Source organism: Anser anser (assembly GCF_964211835.1).
Source record: "Anser anser genome assembly, chromosome: 4".
Taxonomy (NCBI): Eukaryota; Metazoa; Chordata; class Aves; order Anseriformes; family Anatidae; genus Anser; species Anser anser.
The window spans coordinates 38,099,834-38,116,619 of record NC_139724.1 but is presented as its reverse complement, the minus strand read 5'-3'; the positions used below and the strand labels follow the sequence as shown (position 1 = coordinate 38,116,619).

At 48.9% G+C, this 16,786-nt stretch overlaps 1 protein-coding gene and 1 long non-coding RNA gene across 11 annotated transcripts in view; one reads left to right on the top strand and one right to left on the bottom strand.

Moving 5' to 3' along the window:
* Positions 1 to 16,786, bottom strand: part of MAML3 (mastermind like transcriptional coactivator 3) — a 273,831-nt gene that overhangs the window by 4,573 nt on the left and 252,472 nt on the right. For 9 of the 10 annotated variants that reach the window (XM_083834889.1, XM_083834883.1, XM_083834890.1 and 6 more), the window contains 2 exons: positions 4,771 to 5,016; positions 2,599 to 2,686 (listed from right to left, as the gene is read on the bottom strand). In XM_083834889.1, the coding sequence (XP_083691015.1) occupies positions 2,599 to 2,686; positions 4,771 to 5,016 (334 nt within the window). The remainder of the gene's footprint in view (positions 1 to 2,598; positions 2,687 to 4,770; positions 5,017 to 16,786) is intronic. The other variant, XM_083834885.1, reaches the window with a different exon arrangement.
* LOC310899022 lies at positions 5,046 to 15,711 on the top strand. The gene is made up of 2 exons (XR_014583921.1): positions 5,046 to 6,208; positions 7,837 to 15,711. It is a non-coding gene; the product is annotated as an uncharacterized lncRNA (long non-coding RNA).

The window sequence follows — 16,786 nt, the reverse complement described above, 5'->3', positions numbered from 1 at the left end:
ATGGTGTTTTTCTTTTCCTTAGGGTGAGTGACAACACGCACACTCCTCTGTGCAAAAATTAGTCCCTAAGACTTTTGAAAGTTGCATGCACGCTGTCATTTGGTAGCACTCAGTCTTCTTCAGATAAACCTAAATCAGCTTCTACTGAGCAAATGCGAAAACTTCCATTGGCCTTCAATGGAAGCAGAACAGCTGAACTTCAGTTAACTGTTTGAAGCTCTCTTTTAAATATATCCATTGTCTTTCAGAAGTAAGCCTTGAAAATGGAAATGTCAGACTCAGAAGGCCAATCAATTTTTTAATAGCTCAGGAGGCATAAATGAATGGATTTTCTATATCATTGTTACTGATTAAATCTATGGAAAGAAGAAAAATTGTTTTTTGTGGACATTTAAAGCAGGGAAAGTGTATTAGTGAATCGATATTATAAGCACATTTTAGTCCACCTTCAGCCAGTGATGGGAAACCAGAAAATCCTAACCTTGTTAAATTCCACACCATGGCAGATAACTGAACCATGCTTGTGTCTTCCTTTGAGGGGTGAGGGAAGCTATCGATTTCTGGGAAGCCAATATGCTTCTGTATTTACTACCTTTATTTAAAAACAATTACCGGAGCTCTGATGATGCCATGGGTTCATTGTGGTTTTGAGTCAATACCATACTGAACTAAATAAAATACTCTGCAGGTATACTCCAACAGCATGATGCACACAATTACTCCCGGCTCAAATATTAGTACATGCAAAACGTAGATGTAAAAAAGTTGCTGTAAGAGTCATAAACTGTACAAAAAATCAGGATGCTCTCAAATCAGCCCCTACCTGCTGTAGCAGACAATATACCTGAATGTCTGTGGAGAGCAGAGAATACTAGGCCCTGCTATTTATGTTGGCTGGGTTACACTGAGAAATGGGTACAAAGAAAGGAAGTGTCATTCCCATAGTTTCGCACACGTCACGCAGTGGATGGCTACACCTCCTTTTTCTTGCAGCAGTACAAGCTTCTGGAGGATGTTGTTAGCTCAACTCTCCAACATACAGATAAACAAACCTTTCTTAGCATGAAGAGAGTCCATCTTGATCTCACTTGCACAGGGCAAATGTATTGGCAGCTTTTACTTTGTCTATGCTACAGGTAAACTGTTTTTTTAATGATTGGCACTGGGGTCCCCTTGATTTCTTTTAAATTTAGATCACCTCCTTCCTCCAAGATTAGGAGATGTCTCTTTTTACAGTGATTCCATCAAGTGCCGAAGTGTACAGATAATGGTAAAAATGTATTTAATGCCTCTCTGGCTATTTTTGAATTGAAATTGGTGTTGAAAACCTCCAAAGGACTCACTACCAGCAGGTGGTTCACGTTATACTGCTGTGCTCTGCATAAGAGGCAGGAGTTCACACAAGAAGCAGTTAAAAGAGAGATGCAACGGATTTTAAGATTTTGGGCCACCTTCTGGTCTCACACATAACCTACTGCACTGGATTACGTTCTTGTGACTAAACAGAAAAAATAGTGAAATATTTGTATTTAAATGAGTTCATTTATGAAAATGAATTCCTTGCTCTGTCACACATTAGCCTAAACTCCCTTCTGCATTTCTTTTAAATAATACATATGAAGGCAAAGTTTCAAAGAAGCATTAGTATAGAAAGATGTTACATATGCTTCTCAAATAATGCATGACGGTGCACACACATACACTTTGATTTTGCAAATTAATTACTGGGGAAAAAAAATCATTTCATATAGAATTTATGGTGCCAAAGACAAGAATCAGAAGGCAATTAGAAAGAGCCACCCTGTTATATATCAGCAGAGGATTTGGCTGCCTGTTCACTTCCTGAATACTAGAACTGCAATATGCTTGCCTCCCGTGTTTTCTGCTGCAGTTAAGTGAAACTGTCATGAACACACAGCACTGAACATGTTACTTGCATGTCTATTTAGAATCCATGGTTAGTGAAGACATTCAGCTGATGTTTTGCACTTAAGAAGCTCAGAATTAAGTTTTTTTTTTTCCCTAAACCAAAACGATTGTCCTTGCATCCTTCAATTACTTGTGAGCACACTGAAATAATACTTGCTTCTGTGTTCACTACAAAAATCTCCATTTTCATCTCAGATATGTCTCTGTATTTTCCACACCTGACGTTTATCAGACATTTCTTTTTGGTCATTCTCTAGATAAAGATGACCTCTCTGAAAGTCCCTGCTCATCAAATTAAACAAAGTGGGAAATGAGGAGGAGTAAAACCAGGATACAGGGAGAGACAATAGCTGAAAAAAAATGTAGGATGAATGAAGTCAAACAAGATGAATCCATAGAATACAGGAATCAAGGAGACAAAACTAATGTCAAATAAAAAATGCAGCTTTTGCTGAGTGGAGCAGAAAGGAAATTAGAAACATAACTAAATATTCAAAACTGGTCATTTCCCTTTTGTAAAATACGCAGTATGCGCAAGTGTGCAACAGCCCGCCTTCCTGTTCTGGCACACTGCTTAACCCCTTGTCCTCACAAAACACATGAACTTTCAAATGCCCGCTGCAGGGACATACTTTGTCTCCGATCTAGGAAAAAGAGTGTGACTTTTACCTTGGAACTGATTGACCTGTTGCACCGGATACGGGCTCCGCTGTTGCTGCAGGTGCTGCCGAGGCAAATGTGACTGCTGCTGCAACTGCTGAAAATGAACGAGGGAAAGAAAGCAGAAGAGGAAAAGATGATTAATTAATTAGAGAGCTGGAAAGGGGCTGGTGACAAGAGTACTGCAGCAGAACTGCAGTGTTTCTTATCTAGCAAGCTGTTCTGGAGACAAGCAGAGTCAACTGAAGAGCGCTCCTGAGAGTACTTGGGCTGCTCAGCACATGGACTCCTTCTGGTTCAGAAAGGAATAAGCACTGAGGCTAACATCAACTCTCCTTGCTTACAAGCACTTCATCTTGACCTCTAAAGTGCAAATAGGACTGACTATCTTCAGGCTGAAAAGAGAGGGAGGGATATGAGATATCTTTGCTCACCTAGGTCTAACTGAAGCGGTATCCACACACCTCTTCCTTTCCCCAGCCCTGACAAGGTCTCGATGTATTTATTCCTGACATCGGACCACAGTCCACCTGCACTCAGCTGCAAGGAATACTGCATCCTGATCTGAGAACCGTGTTCTACGACCACTACCTAGCCACAACAGAAATGGCTACTAAGGCACATTTCTTCTTGAATTTTAGTGAATGATATTTGGGGAGCTGGCAATTGCAAAATGCCTCCATCCCTTGATCCAGATCACACTGGTCCTCTGGGGTTACTTTCTATGAATACTCATACATCTAAAACAGAATTAAGGGCTGTTTATAAAAACTGAGCTTTCAGAGCTTTCAAAGCCTAGAGCATACTTGACTAAGCAGTTACTAGAATGGCGTATCTTTTTGCTTCATCTAAAGCTGTACAAACGCTTTGTTCAAAACCAAAGCTGAGTAACAAAGGTAAGAGAATGGCAAAGATGGGAAAGAAGCAAGTACTAATCCCTGTGCTCATAAACACGTGCTACAAATGATCAAAAAGATAAAGGAAATCTCATTGGGCACACACCTAAATGCCAAGAGCTAAAGGACTGACTTTTAGACTTCTCAGTGACTGGCTCTTGGATGCGTGCACCTGAGTTGGCCCGATCCATGTGGGGGGGATCATTACTGCATCCTCACTCTGCATTTGTTCACCCCTGAACCAATTCATGCATCTTCAACCTGAATATTTCTAGGAGCATACTTCCTGTTCACTGGGGTAGAGTTTTTCTCTTTCTCATATGGACCATGCAACGAGGGGAAGACTATCAGTACTTCTACAGTTATACAACATGTGCAACTTCTAACTCCAATTAAATCAGAGCCCGGGTCTTAAGCTGGAAATATCCCTGAGCAAGAGAGATGCTGCTGAGCTTAAAGCAGCGACTGACCTATCAGAACACTTTCTAGGTAACGCTAGGGGACTGCAAGTTCAAACTTAGGTATGAGCTTACAGTGACTGAACAGCGTGACTTTCCACTGACTTTCTCCTGGGTTGCTTTTAAACTGCAACTGAGTTAAACGCGCATAAGATGTTACCATTCAGGTGGGGTAATTTAACATCCGAGAGTCTGGGAGCTCCAGGAGCTGGGTGGCAGGCAGTGCAGCAGTTTTACGCTGCCACTGCCAGAGGTGGGTGCACTGTTTTTCCACTTCAGCCCCCAGTTTCCACCTTGATTCTGCCTCTCCCTCACACTAACATGATTGCTTGTGCTGTTTGTATGACTAACCAGACTAAGGAATTGACATGTAATCGATCTGAGTAATTTTTTTTTGGTAGGTTACTTTTTACTCCCACCAGTTCGTTGTCCCAGATCGCTGCACAGCTATACATTGCTTTTGACAGTGCAAGACCACAGTTTGATGTAGCAGGGGAGAGCACCAGCAACTGTCACTGTACCAGAGCCTGCTTCTGCCAGCCTAAACACATCATGAGATAGCAGGTTAAGAGCTAGCTTTCCCAGTGTCTAAGACCTCATGCAATTGCCATGTCCACCGCTGGGAAAAGGCTTAATATTTGCCAAGGTCATGGCAGGACTGAGGCAGATGCCTCTTCTTTGATAACCACTGCTGAAAAAAACATGATGTAAGCCACCGAGAGAGAATTACTGAATGTAAAAGGAAGGGCTGGTGCTGTACTGTACTGTAGTGCTCATGCCCTCATACCAGCACGTGCTGCAGAGCTCGAGACAAACAGATGTTGTACCTGCTCTGCTAGGATCTGCTGCTGCTGCTGCTGCCTCTGCTCTCTGAGAAACTGTTGTTTCTGCTGCTCTATCACATGGAGCTGGGCTCTCTGCTCAATCAGCATCTGCTTCATGATGGCTGCTTGCGGTTGGTTTCCCAGGAAGGGACCCCCAGAGCTCGTGCCTGTGACCACGCTGCTGGAGCCCGGTGGGACTGAAGGCTGCATAGGTGCTGTGCTCCGAGACAATCCCACTTGGTGCTGCTCCTGCACAAACAGAGAGAGAAGGCCTCGTTACTGAGGGCGCTCACGGGCTGGGGAAATTATGGTTGATTAACAATACGCCTTGAGTCTGTGGGCGAGGACTGGAGCTGGAAGAAAGTAAGAGTCCTTGCTTGTGGCCTGTGGCAGTGCCACACGCTGCCTGCTGCAGGTGGCAGGTTCCTCTGCTCTCACGTCGTAACCCAGAGTTCAAAGGCCCCTCGGATAAAGCAAGAGCACTTGACAATTTACTAACAATAAGATACCAGAATTGGGCACTAGGTTTATTTTCACTCCGGGTAAGTAACTTGCGAGAGATGTTTTTTCAGGGTTTTCCTCCATCATCATGGGGATAATAAACCTCATTTCTCTCCCTTCCCACTTCCTTCCCTTTTCCCACACTGACATTGCCATGAAGGCCTCCGGGTTCAGGAGCTGAGGTTGTAGGCAGGCACAGCGAACAGCCCTAATTCCCCCTATATTGCACCAGAATCTCAGGATTCACCCACACAACGTGTTTATTTAAGATTTCCACCCCCCAGCTAAGGACCGAAAGCTTGTCACTGGAAGGAAGGACACGAGCACCTGTGATGCCACAGGTACCTTTCTCCTAACCCCCCTGCTTTCTCTTCGCGCTCCCAGGGCAATGCGCTGCCTCTTAGGGCTGGGAAAGGAAAATAAAAGGGAGCAGAGAAAGCCAGAGTCACTGCGGAAGCCCTCTCTTTCCGATCTTCCTCCCCCAGCCCGCGTTTCCCCGGCATCTCCCCGTGCTGCCGCCCGGCACGGCTCGGCTCGGCTCGGCTCGGCTCGGCTCGGCTCGGCTCGGCCCGCCGCCAGGGGCCGCTGCCGGACCGGGGCAGCACGGCTCGGCTCGGCACGGAGCCAGCGGGGCCGGCCTCGCTAATTGTCCCCTGGGGGTGGCTGCTCGTTAAAGCACCCACCGCATGGGATGGGGATGGGACGAAAAGGGCCTGCACCAGTGCGGGACCCGCTGTGGGAGGCAGTCCCGGGGCCAGGGCGGGCTCTTCTGCCCGGCTGCGGGCCTGAGGTGCGCCACAGCTGCGTGAACGCACGCAGAAGTCGTCTTGTGCCCTGTGCCACCCAGCCCAGCCAGCGGAAGGGTTAAAATGGAGCGCGGCCTGGGAAACGAGGATCAGCCTTTCCGCGCCAAGGTCAGGTTTTCAAGGACCCTTTTGAGGTAATAACAAGAAAATACAATTTGTCCGCATCTCTACTTTGCGCCGCTAATTCCCGAAGGGCTCCCCGCTGAGAGGCAGCTCTCCAGTATTCGGCTGCTTTCCCTTCCCGACGTACGCGTCCCCCGGTCTGAAAGTTTCCTCCCCACCCCAACAGTCTTCCCACATCTCCCCCCTTTCCCTCCTCACACCACACTTGGTGGGCTCGTGGCCCCGACGCTCCCCCCGCTGCCCTCACCCCGCCACGGGCCCCGGGGGACGCGCACCACCCGCAGGCTGCCCGCTGAGGATCCTTCCTACCCCTGTCCCCCCCCGGCTCCTGATGAAGTCATCAGGCTGGGGATTGCATAACCGCTGCACAGGACTATCTTGTGTTATACTGGGAGACCGGCCAACTGCTTCCATTTATAGACAGCAGCGAGGCCGCGCTGCCAAGTAATGGAGCCTCTGCTGCAGCTACTACAAGGGAAAGGAACCGGGGGGGGGCGGTTCGGGAGCCGGAGGTGGCACCCGCAGGGGCTCCCCCAAGCCTCCGTGCTCAGCTGCCACCGGGGCTGCAGCCCCAAACCCGGCTGAATCTGCCTCGAAAGAGCCTTACTGCAGAACTTGTGTCCTGGCTTGCTGTGCACACACGTGGAAACAGCGCAGGCACAAACTCGTCCCGCGATACCGCCGCAGCTCGGTCCTGCATGGCGTTACGCCACACGCTGTTAGCTCCCGGGTCGGAAAGGGAAGAAAGCCCCGAAGGAAGCCCCGCCAGCTGACACGAACCCGCGCGCCGTGCAGCAGCTGGAGGAAATATGAAGATTAGCACGGAGGTGTTACTTCCAGAGCGGCGCGTTCAGCCATTTCTGGGTACAAGAGTTTGCCTATGCACAGCAAAAGCTTCCTGTTTCCAGTTTTAATAACAGATTTAAGGCCAGGCATTCTTCATCAAGGCAGAACACCACCCTCCTGCCCGGAATATTTCTGCTCCTTTCCATTTTTTTTGGCCAAAGCTCTTCCCAAACAATGATGAAAGGCCCCACTGACATCACCGGCAGCAGCCCTGGGTTGTGTGTCCCCAAAACAGGAGTGCAGCCCGGGCAGAAAGCCCCTGCCAGCAGGAAAACGCTCCCTTGTGTCCAGGAGCAGAGCTCCTCACCAAGAGCACCTCTGCAGCGGGCACTGCTGCTGCGTGGTGGCCGTGCCTGGTTCCAAACCCGCAGGGATCCCCGTGCTCCCCGCAGTCTCGGCGAACCCCTTCCAACACAGCCCAGGGACAGGATCGAGTGCTCTGCACCTGGGAGTAAGACCGGATTTAGAAAGAGTCGAGCTTCCATTCGTGGAGCCAAGAAAGAGGCAGAATTTCCAACTGGTCTGCATGACACGTCTGGGCAGGTTTTCATAGCTGTAGAGCACCCAGTAAGCAGAACTTCTGTAGGGACCTAGCTGCTTCATCAGCACCTCTGCCCACATTATTTCTAAGGATCTGCCAGAGTGAGGGGTCCTCCTCAGAGTTCAGGGTGGTGTGTGTGTACAGTTACGCACACCAAACGCAAGTGACCTCAAAAAGGGGACAAAGGGGAGGGAAAAAAAGTATTTTCCTCTTTGTCTCAAATCTTACATGTGCCTCTTCCTTATCATTCAGCAATTTGCTCCTTCTGCATGACATCCATTCTCCCAACCACAGCTAAAAGCGGTCACACCGTTTTCTGCCAGGACCAGCAGAAGGACCGCCAGATGATGCCCTCCAGCCCTCAGACATTGCCAGCTCACACCACTTCTGCTGGAGGCGCAGGGAGCAGAGTGGGACCCCAGGGACCAGAAACCAACAGGAGTGGGTATGCCACCTCGAGGGACACGGTGTTCTCCAAAAAACAAGGACTTTAAAGTGGCATCTTAACATGCAAAACACACAATCGGACATGAGCTCGCTGTGCCGTTCTGTGGTATGTGAAATAATGCAATCCCTGAATATACAAAGAGCAGAAGAGCAAACAGAAGCCAGGAGGTGGCTTACCCTGCATACTGCATTAGTAGAACGATACTAGAAAAATGTGTACAGTCAGGCACCTACATTTTAGAGCCAGAGCAGAAAAAGAAGACAAAAATGGTTTGAGGCAGAAAGTATCTTCCAGTGAGAGACTTAAAGAGCTCAATCATTTAGCTTACCTCAAAGAAAACTGAGAGACGCTTTGACCATGGCATATAAAAATACCTTCACGAGGGAAGAAATCCTTTAAAGAGTTCTTTTATCTAGTGAAGAAGGCAAAGCCAGATACAAGGGCTGGAAGCCAAAGACAGATTCAAATCAGAAAGAAGAATCACATTTTTACACCATGATTTCATTACCCACCAGAAATGGCAGATCTCCACTCTCTGATGTCTTCAAAGATGACAGCCTTTCTGGATAAACGCAACTTAGTGGTGCAGCCAACTGGCCTGTGATGTACGAGACACCGCAGAGCTACCTGACCTCACCTCTGTGCAGCTCTGAGCTGCTGCTCCCTGGCACCGCAGAGGCAGCTGGCACTGCTGCACCGCGCTGGTGCCACCCTGGCAGTCACTGCTCCTTCCTCACGGGGCTCTCGTTACGGCTTGTGCGTAAGTACATCTACAGATGTAGAATCACAGAATCGATAGGGTTGGAAGACACCTCCAAGATCATCAGGTCCAACCATCCCCCTACCACCAATGTCACCCACTAAGCCATGTCCCTAAGCACCACGTCCAACCTTTCCTTGAACATCCCCAGGGACGGTGATGCCACCACCTCCCTGGGCAACCCGTCCCAGTGCCTGACTGCTCTTTCTGAGAAGAAATGTCTCCGCATTTCCAGCCTGAACCTCCCCTGGCACAAGTTGAGGGCATTCCCTCTAGTCCTATCACTAGTTACCTGTGAGAAGAGGCCGACCCCCAGCTCCCCACACCTTCCCATCAGGCAGTTGCAGAGAGCAGTAAGGTCTCCCCTGAGCCTCCTCTTCTCCAGACTAACCAACCCCAGTGCCCTCAGCCGCTCCTCACACGATGTCTGTTCCAGGCCCGTCACCAGCTTCGTAGCCCTTCTCTGGGCACGTTCCAGGGCCTTGATGTCCTTCTTGTAGTGAGGGGCCCAAAGCTGAACACAGCACTCGAGGTGTAAAAAAAGGGGGGCACCAATCTATTACTGGGATCAAAAATATTACTGCATTTCCATGCATAGTGAAACATAATCTCACCTGGTGCTTTCAGAGTGACATAAACACGCCCTCCTGTATTCCCCTAAAAACATTTCCCATAAACTCCTTGTAATGTTGCTACTTACTGTGTCCAGCAGGGATCTTAATCCCTCTCTCTAAATCTGGCTGCCCACAGCAAAGCCACCTTCAGCAGAATGGTACCGTCTGACTGAGTTACAAATCCATTCACTTCAGACTCTTTTTTTTTTTTTTTGCCTTGAATGAGCCAGTGTACAGGATGAAGGGACAGCTAGGCTGTTTTACGACTCTGCATCCACCAGCGGGCTTTGCAGGGTGGATTGCTTCACCTATTTCCTCTGTCATCCAGTCCGGGGAGCAGCTACAAATCTCTCCTCTCTCTGGGCCCCTGGTTGCCATGGTCTTTCATACAGTATCTGAGCGAACAAGATCCCTCTGACGTTTGACGCTAAACCTCTGCATGCAGCCAATTTGTTTTCCTTTGCCCTCCCTTCCCCTGCATCTCTCCTCCCCATCTTTTCGATGCAGTTTATTCCTCCCGCAGAACAAACTGTATCTGTCAGACTGTTACTTCTGGGGTTGTGTGGGTTCATCAGAGGGACTAATTTCTTTACTTCTGTGGACAAAGTACATAAGAAAGGATTTGAAAATGAGCAAGTGTTTTCTTGACACCATTTAGAGCTAAAGACTGTCCGGAGTTGGTCTCACAGCACGCAAGGCCGAGCGGCTTGTCACTCCACCTCTGCTGTCTGGTAGCACTGACTTCTGCCCCAAAACGGTATCTGCATCCCGCAAATCCTGGCAGGACTCAGAAATGCAGCACCTCAGCGGAGTGCTACCAAACTTCAAGCAGCGTAATTAAAATGGGCTCATTTCCTCTTTTACAAGTAACGGCCCTGGTGTTTTCTCCCCTTTGCAGGGGAAATCGCCCCCGCTTTCCAGTTTTGTTTATCCTTGGTCTCTCCGGCCGGCTCCAAGGTACAGAGCACAGCGATACATTGCTTGGGTTTGTGCGCTGAGGAAGAAGTGTTCGTTTACCTCAAATAACTAGTTTGCTCCTAACTGACATTTCTTATTGGCCTTATTTTTAGAAAAAAAAAAAAGAAGAATCAGTCCAAATCAAACCCTGCACAGTCTCTTTATATACATCTCTTAAAAAGAATGGAGGGGGGAGGATTAAGTATACAAATAGAAAAATATTTGCACGGTGCAAAGTTAAGATGAGCTGTTGAGGAGGGTGAGGCCCGTGGGGACGGAGCACCCCGCTCTGCCCTGCGAGCTGGCCCTCGTGCCCATGGGGCCGGCCCCTCGGCACATGGGGAGGAGAGGAGGTAAGGGTTTGGAGGCACACTAGCTCGCCCAACCTGGTATTTTCCGCGTATGGTGAAGGCTGTAATTACCCCCCTCAGAGCCCGCTGCGAGCAGCTGTGCCATCATGGCATTTCGCAGAGCGCCCTGCCCCTCCGCCAGACAGCGGCAGCCTTCACGGGGCGAAACGCAGGAGGAGAGAGTTGGAAAAACAGCCCACGGGAGAGCGCTCCCACACCCTGTCCCACTGCCTTCCACCACAGGCCTAGCCACAGGCTCTCAAAGGGACAAAAAGGCCCCTCCAGAACACTGCCATGTCCCTGGGGCACCGGAGCCGACCCCGATCCCTCAGCATGTTTCCCCGGCCTTCACGAGGTGCTCCGGCAGCAGCACCAAGTGAGGGCCGAGCCAGCAGAGGCACGAGGCCCTGAGGCCGGTGCCTGCTGGAAATGGCAGTGCTAAAGGTTGTAGTTTTAATCAATGTCCCCTCTGAGTCCACACGGCAGAGGAAGGGAGGAAAGCTAATGTGAAGCGCAAGGATAATCGTGGCGAGAGAGCCCCCGAGAAGGGGGAGAGAAGAAAAACGGAAGATGAAAGCAGGCAAATGGTTTAAATAAACAGTCACACGGGGCCAGTGAAAAGGGGGAACGGAGGGGAAAAGACAATAAAAATAAATGCTGTGAGAGAAAGAAAAACTTCTACCACATACAGGGGAAAACGTGGGGCCTGGGGAAAGCACAGGTATGAGGAAAAGATACTCCAGCAGCAAACACCAGGCCATCCCTTTCCCTCTGATGGCCTGGGCCCGCACCATGGCTGTCTGACTGACATTTCCTGCGGGTGGCTGCAGAGGTTTGGTTTGTGTGGTGTTTTTTTTTTTTTTTTTTACTCTCAGTGAAATTTTTGTTCAATTTCCCCTTGGGTGTTTTGTTTGAGGATAAACAAAAGGTATTTTTCGCGTTTTTCAGATCCTTTCCTCTGTGCTGCGATAAATAAAATCCCTTTCATTTTTAGAAAAACCAAACTTGGCGCTTGTGTTGATCCTCAGTGAGAAGCGTGTAATTTGCCAAGCCCGAAAGAATCCTGGCTGAGAAATAAACACACTGGGCCATATGCTCTCCTTCCCATGTGCAGAAGGCGACTTACCTCAGAAATTGGTACGAGGCTGCAATTGCCCCGTATCGCTGCTTCTGCCAAGGCAAAATAAAAAATCCACAGAAAAATTCAGCGCAAAGGTTTGGGGCTCTCGCAAAGTAGCTGTGCCTCTGCACGCCGGTGGGCACCTTCCCTGCCCTGTCAGTGACTCTGTCTCTGGCTTCTGTCCTGGCACAGACGGGGTCAGGGAGTCCATGTGCCACATCCCTAGCGCTCGCAGTACCGCTGCGGTATCTTTATCGGCATTTCCTGGCACAGCTCGCTTTGCAAGTGAGCAATCTGCACAGCACAACTGCTCCTTTCCTACCACCCTCCCCTACCTCGTTCACGTCGTACCCTCGTGGGAGGAAGACGGCACACCACAGAGACCTGGATGAAGTGAGGGCTCCTTTTTGCCCCCCTCGCCTCGCTGACTCTCTAAGGGAAGGGCCAGGCCCACAACAAACACGGGGAGAGTGTGCCACACAGATGCAGTACCTCACTTTTCTGGTGGACTCAAGCAAACGAGGCAGTGTGTGACTGCTGAAAGCACCAAAGCAGACCCATTAGTGCTTGTGATGAGCAATCGCCTCTACAAACTCATGCACAAATTCCATGATCTTCCCCTGTCAGACACCAACTTCAAAGAACCGGAGAAACTCTCCTGTCGCTGGTTGCAGGCACTTTGTGCAGCCTCTCTGCAGGTGCTATTTCAGCCTAAAACCAAGAGCTGAATGTTTCCAAAAGGTAGCTGACAAGGCCAAGGGAAGCAAGTGGTCTTCCGCTGCAGCTGCCCAGCGATGCCTCACCGTCTTTGCTGTGGTTTCAGAAAACTCGCTGCTGATAAGCCGAGGTGGCTGGGATGGCACGCCAGGCCTGTCATTTCACGAGCTCATGCTTTCAACGTCCTTGAATCGAAGCTACCCATCACCCAGTGCCAGCACTTGAAACCCTTTTGATTTCTCTTCCACCTTGGATGTGCTCTTTGTGCTTCCTGGCACAGGGGCCACCTGGCCCCTGTTTTGACATGCAATCTCGCTCGCCCTCATGAAAACTGAGACGAGGAATTCTGATTTGGGCTGTGCCTGGGCTGGCTTCAGCCTTCACATGCTCTTCACTGCACGGTTCCTCCCTTCTCTCTGAGGTCTCCTTCATGTATACGGCAAAGGAAACCCCTACTCTAGAATTAATTTCTTTTGCAAGCTCTGACTCAGCTTGGCTTTAGGCAGTCCCCAGACTTCTAGGTCTCTAAGGCATGGCTTCCTTTGCTGATTAAGCCCTTATTCACTACTTCTGAGGCTTTCTGAATATCCTTAATACCTCTTCTGAGACAATTACCTATTTGTTAAGCTTCAAACTTTTTTTTTTTTAAAAAAACTTCCTGCACACCATGAATGCTTTTTCCCCTCCCCAGTTCTGTCGTCTTCCTAATGCTTACTCACGTTTCCCAGCCCAGCTAGCCCTCACAGCCGCAGTCCTAGCTGCCTTTCTGCAGCCCTCAAATCGCTCCTCAGGCCTTGCTTTCCCTGCCTTTGCCGAAGTTACGTCTCTGCACAGGATTGTGCTGATTTCTCCCGTGAGAAACTAAGCATCAAGACATGATCTCCCTCCTTCCCTCCCCTCCGCTTGCTTCCTTCCACCTCCTGCCCAGCTCTCCCCTCCTTCCAGCAGCCTCGCTGCTGCTCTCCAGCCCTCCTGCTTCTCCTGTCTTCTCATCTCCCCTGCCCCCATCTGCCTCCTTATTCTTTAAGATTTCATTCTCCTCTGCCTCCTTCCCCTCACCATACAAGCATGCTGTATCTTTGTGCTTTAAAAAAAAAAAAAAGAAATATCTAAACTATGCTTGACTTCAAGTGCCTCTCCAGCTCCCACCCTATCTGTCTTCTCACTGTCATCTCTAAGCCTATCGAATGTGCTGTCTATGATTTATATGATTTGGACTGAATTTAGTCTCCATCTCCAACATAGATTCTTTTCCAAAGAGGCTTTTGCTTCTTGCCTGTCACAGAAACCAGTATCACAGAGTCTCTAATAGCCTTTGTCTGGCTGAAGCTCTGTGCAATTACTCCAGGCTGGCTGCCATCGCCTGTCAACTCCTTCCAGCGCTGCTGACCAAGCCCCACCTGAAACCTGCTCCTTCCCCAGCACTCCCACTTGTCTCCCACACCTTCCGTCCCTTACTCAGCATTACTTGGACCAGTCGGTCGCTGCTCACCCTCCCACCACCGCTCTGCAGGTCTGTGTCCTCGTCCCTCTTCTCCCCTCCTTCTTGCCAGTATCTCTGAGCAAGCTCACTCTCCAAGCAGGCTTAAATCCTACTCCCTCCGTCTCCTCTCCTTTCTTCAGTCCCCGTGGACAACGCCATCACTCGCCTGTCACCCAGCCCATAACCTGGTTGTCATCTTTGCCTCAAACCTCCCTGCCGAGCCCCACAGCCAGGCTCCCATCACCTCGCACCCTGGTGGTTGCAATCCTACCCTGCTTGCAGCCAGACTGATGCTGCCCAGGGCATTTTCTCTGCCTGTTGTCCTGGCTGTGCCATCCCTGTCTTTGCAAGCCTCTCTTGGCTTCCCTTCCTTTTGTATTTTAGCCCCCTCCCGGGCTTTCAAAATCCAGTTGCAGCTTATCCCACCTCACACACTTATTTGCTGCTCAGAGTTTGAGCCCACCTCATCATGGCCACCTCTTTTCCATGTGTTATGTTTTAGATAGAAGTGCCTTCACACTTTCCTCTTCATTTCTGGGAGATTCTCAAAATCGCACACATCTGACCCCGACCTCTGCCCCAAGCATAGTCAGATTTGTAGGAGTTTTGTAGAAGTTCCTGTCTCCACGATGCCCGCCGGCCTCTTCTGTTTCCTTGCACTCCCTGGCGTGTTTGTCTCCCTGCGTTATCTCCCATCTTGCACTCAGGTTGGAAGTACTTCGGGGGAAGGAAATATATTTACATCCTGCATCTGCAGGGAGCCCCGCACAATGGGGCTCCTAGACTCAGGGGTGTCAGCACCACAGCACAAGCAGTTACCCATACAGCTTAAAGTCTGCGTACAGCTAGGTATGCTATTTTATATTCTGTGGATGTGAGAACACCAAAATTTCAATGTGCCCTTGCTCCACTTCTCCTTTTGAAGGATGCAATATTAGGATGAGATATTGTATGCTGAAAAAGTCAGGAAATGCTAAGTTACTGTTCCCACGGCAATTGTAACTCAGCCTCATGTGGCAAGGCACAAAGGTTATCACCATACACAACAACAGAGGATGCTGAACTCATGCAAAGTGACCAAATTACCCCCGTGGCAGGCACCAGGTCTTTGAACTTCTGGGCAGGTAAAATCTAGGGCATTTAACGAGCTTTTAGCACTTAATTGTAGAAATTCAAAGTCCAATGCCTTATAAATAAAAGTCAAAATTATGCTGTGCTGCAAGTAGCCAGTCCCAGCAGTAGCTTGTAACCCTCTTTGCAGAAACACAGCTAATGGCAACAAGAAATATTTCCATTGCTTTATGAGCTCTGGTAGCTGTCAGCAGAGAGAGGGATCTGCCGATCAGAGAAATCTGGGAAGACATCAGTGTGTCAGAACAAGTGAAAAGACTTGACACAGAGGGCACATTTTTGTTGAGCAATTTGCATTAGCACTTCTGGACAAATTCTACATTTCACATGCAATTCACAAACCAACAGCAGCGGTGCTAATTGGTGCAGTTGCCACTCAAATGCAGTGCCTTGTCTGAGCTATCAGTAACGTGAATGAAGACTACAGACTCTTTTTTTGAAAAAATACAGCAATTATTTCACAGGCTTTGGGTTGGGCTTCCCCCCACCCCCACTTTCATCCTTATAATTTCATTATCTCAATACCTTAAAAAAAAAAAAAAAAGAATGGAAAAACGCAAACCTCAGAGAAGCTCGGCTGAAGTTCTTAAGAAAAAGCTGTTTGCAAAGAACGATGCCCTTCGTTAACACAACCGTTAGCCCTCCCATCGCAGTGAATTTGACCGTGGTGTCCCAGAGTGCCAAAGCTAAATGTTGATCTGAAAAAACAGCAGTAAGTGGCAGAGCACTGGGGACTCTGAAAATCCCAGCCACCAAACCAGGGCTGTGCTCTGCACGTATCTGAAATGTTGATGGGGTGACAGAATCTCTCTGCTTCCTCTGAGGTGGTAATCGAAGTTATTTAACTTAAAACAGAGCAGATCTCTCATCCATCACTCTTTATCCTTTGTAAAATCAAGCCTCCCGAGAAAAGAAAAGTGCTTCCATGCTGCAGCTTTCTATTACCGCTGCTCACAGCGCTCAGGCAGCTGCGGCTCAGCTGAAGGAAGGTTTGCCTGATTCCTTTTCATAAAGTTGGACTGCTATTTTTAGGCCATATTTCCTCTAGGCCCCCACAGTGCAAACTCCAAAGGAGCTAATGGGATTGGCAGGTGCATAGATTATTGGTGACCTCCTCTAGTCCAACATTCACATGCTCTTACTATATTTTTTCATAATGTACAGTGAGAAAGGGAGAAACCTACAATTAAAGACCTTCCTAGCCAGCCCCAGTAACAAATGCTCCACGAGAGACCAAAGTACAATAGCTGGAGATGGAACAGAACCAAAAAACCCAACCCTGTATAGATGCATGCCTAGATCTAAATAAATCTACATCTGAAAAATGTGATCTTAACTTGGTTGCATCTCTGCAGACCAGTAGGTATCTGCACTGTACGTTCACTTGCACCCCAATCTTTCTGCAGCTCCCAGACTCCCATCCCTTCTTCCTTCCCTTTAGATCTTCTTGGCCCGATCCTACCAAGGGTCCAACCTCACGGCTGTAGAAACCATTAGCAAAAGCCACACCTTTCCCTCAGCTCCCTGCTCTGCTCTGCTCAGAGAGCACCAGAGAAACTCCCAGGCACGGATGCCATCGCATTTTCGGCAGTGGAGCATGAACCAGACTGTTGGGCAAACTC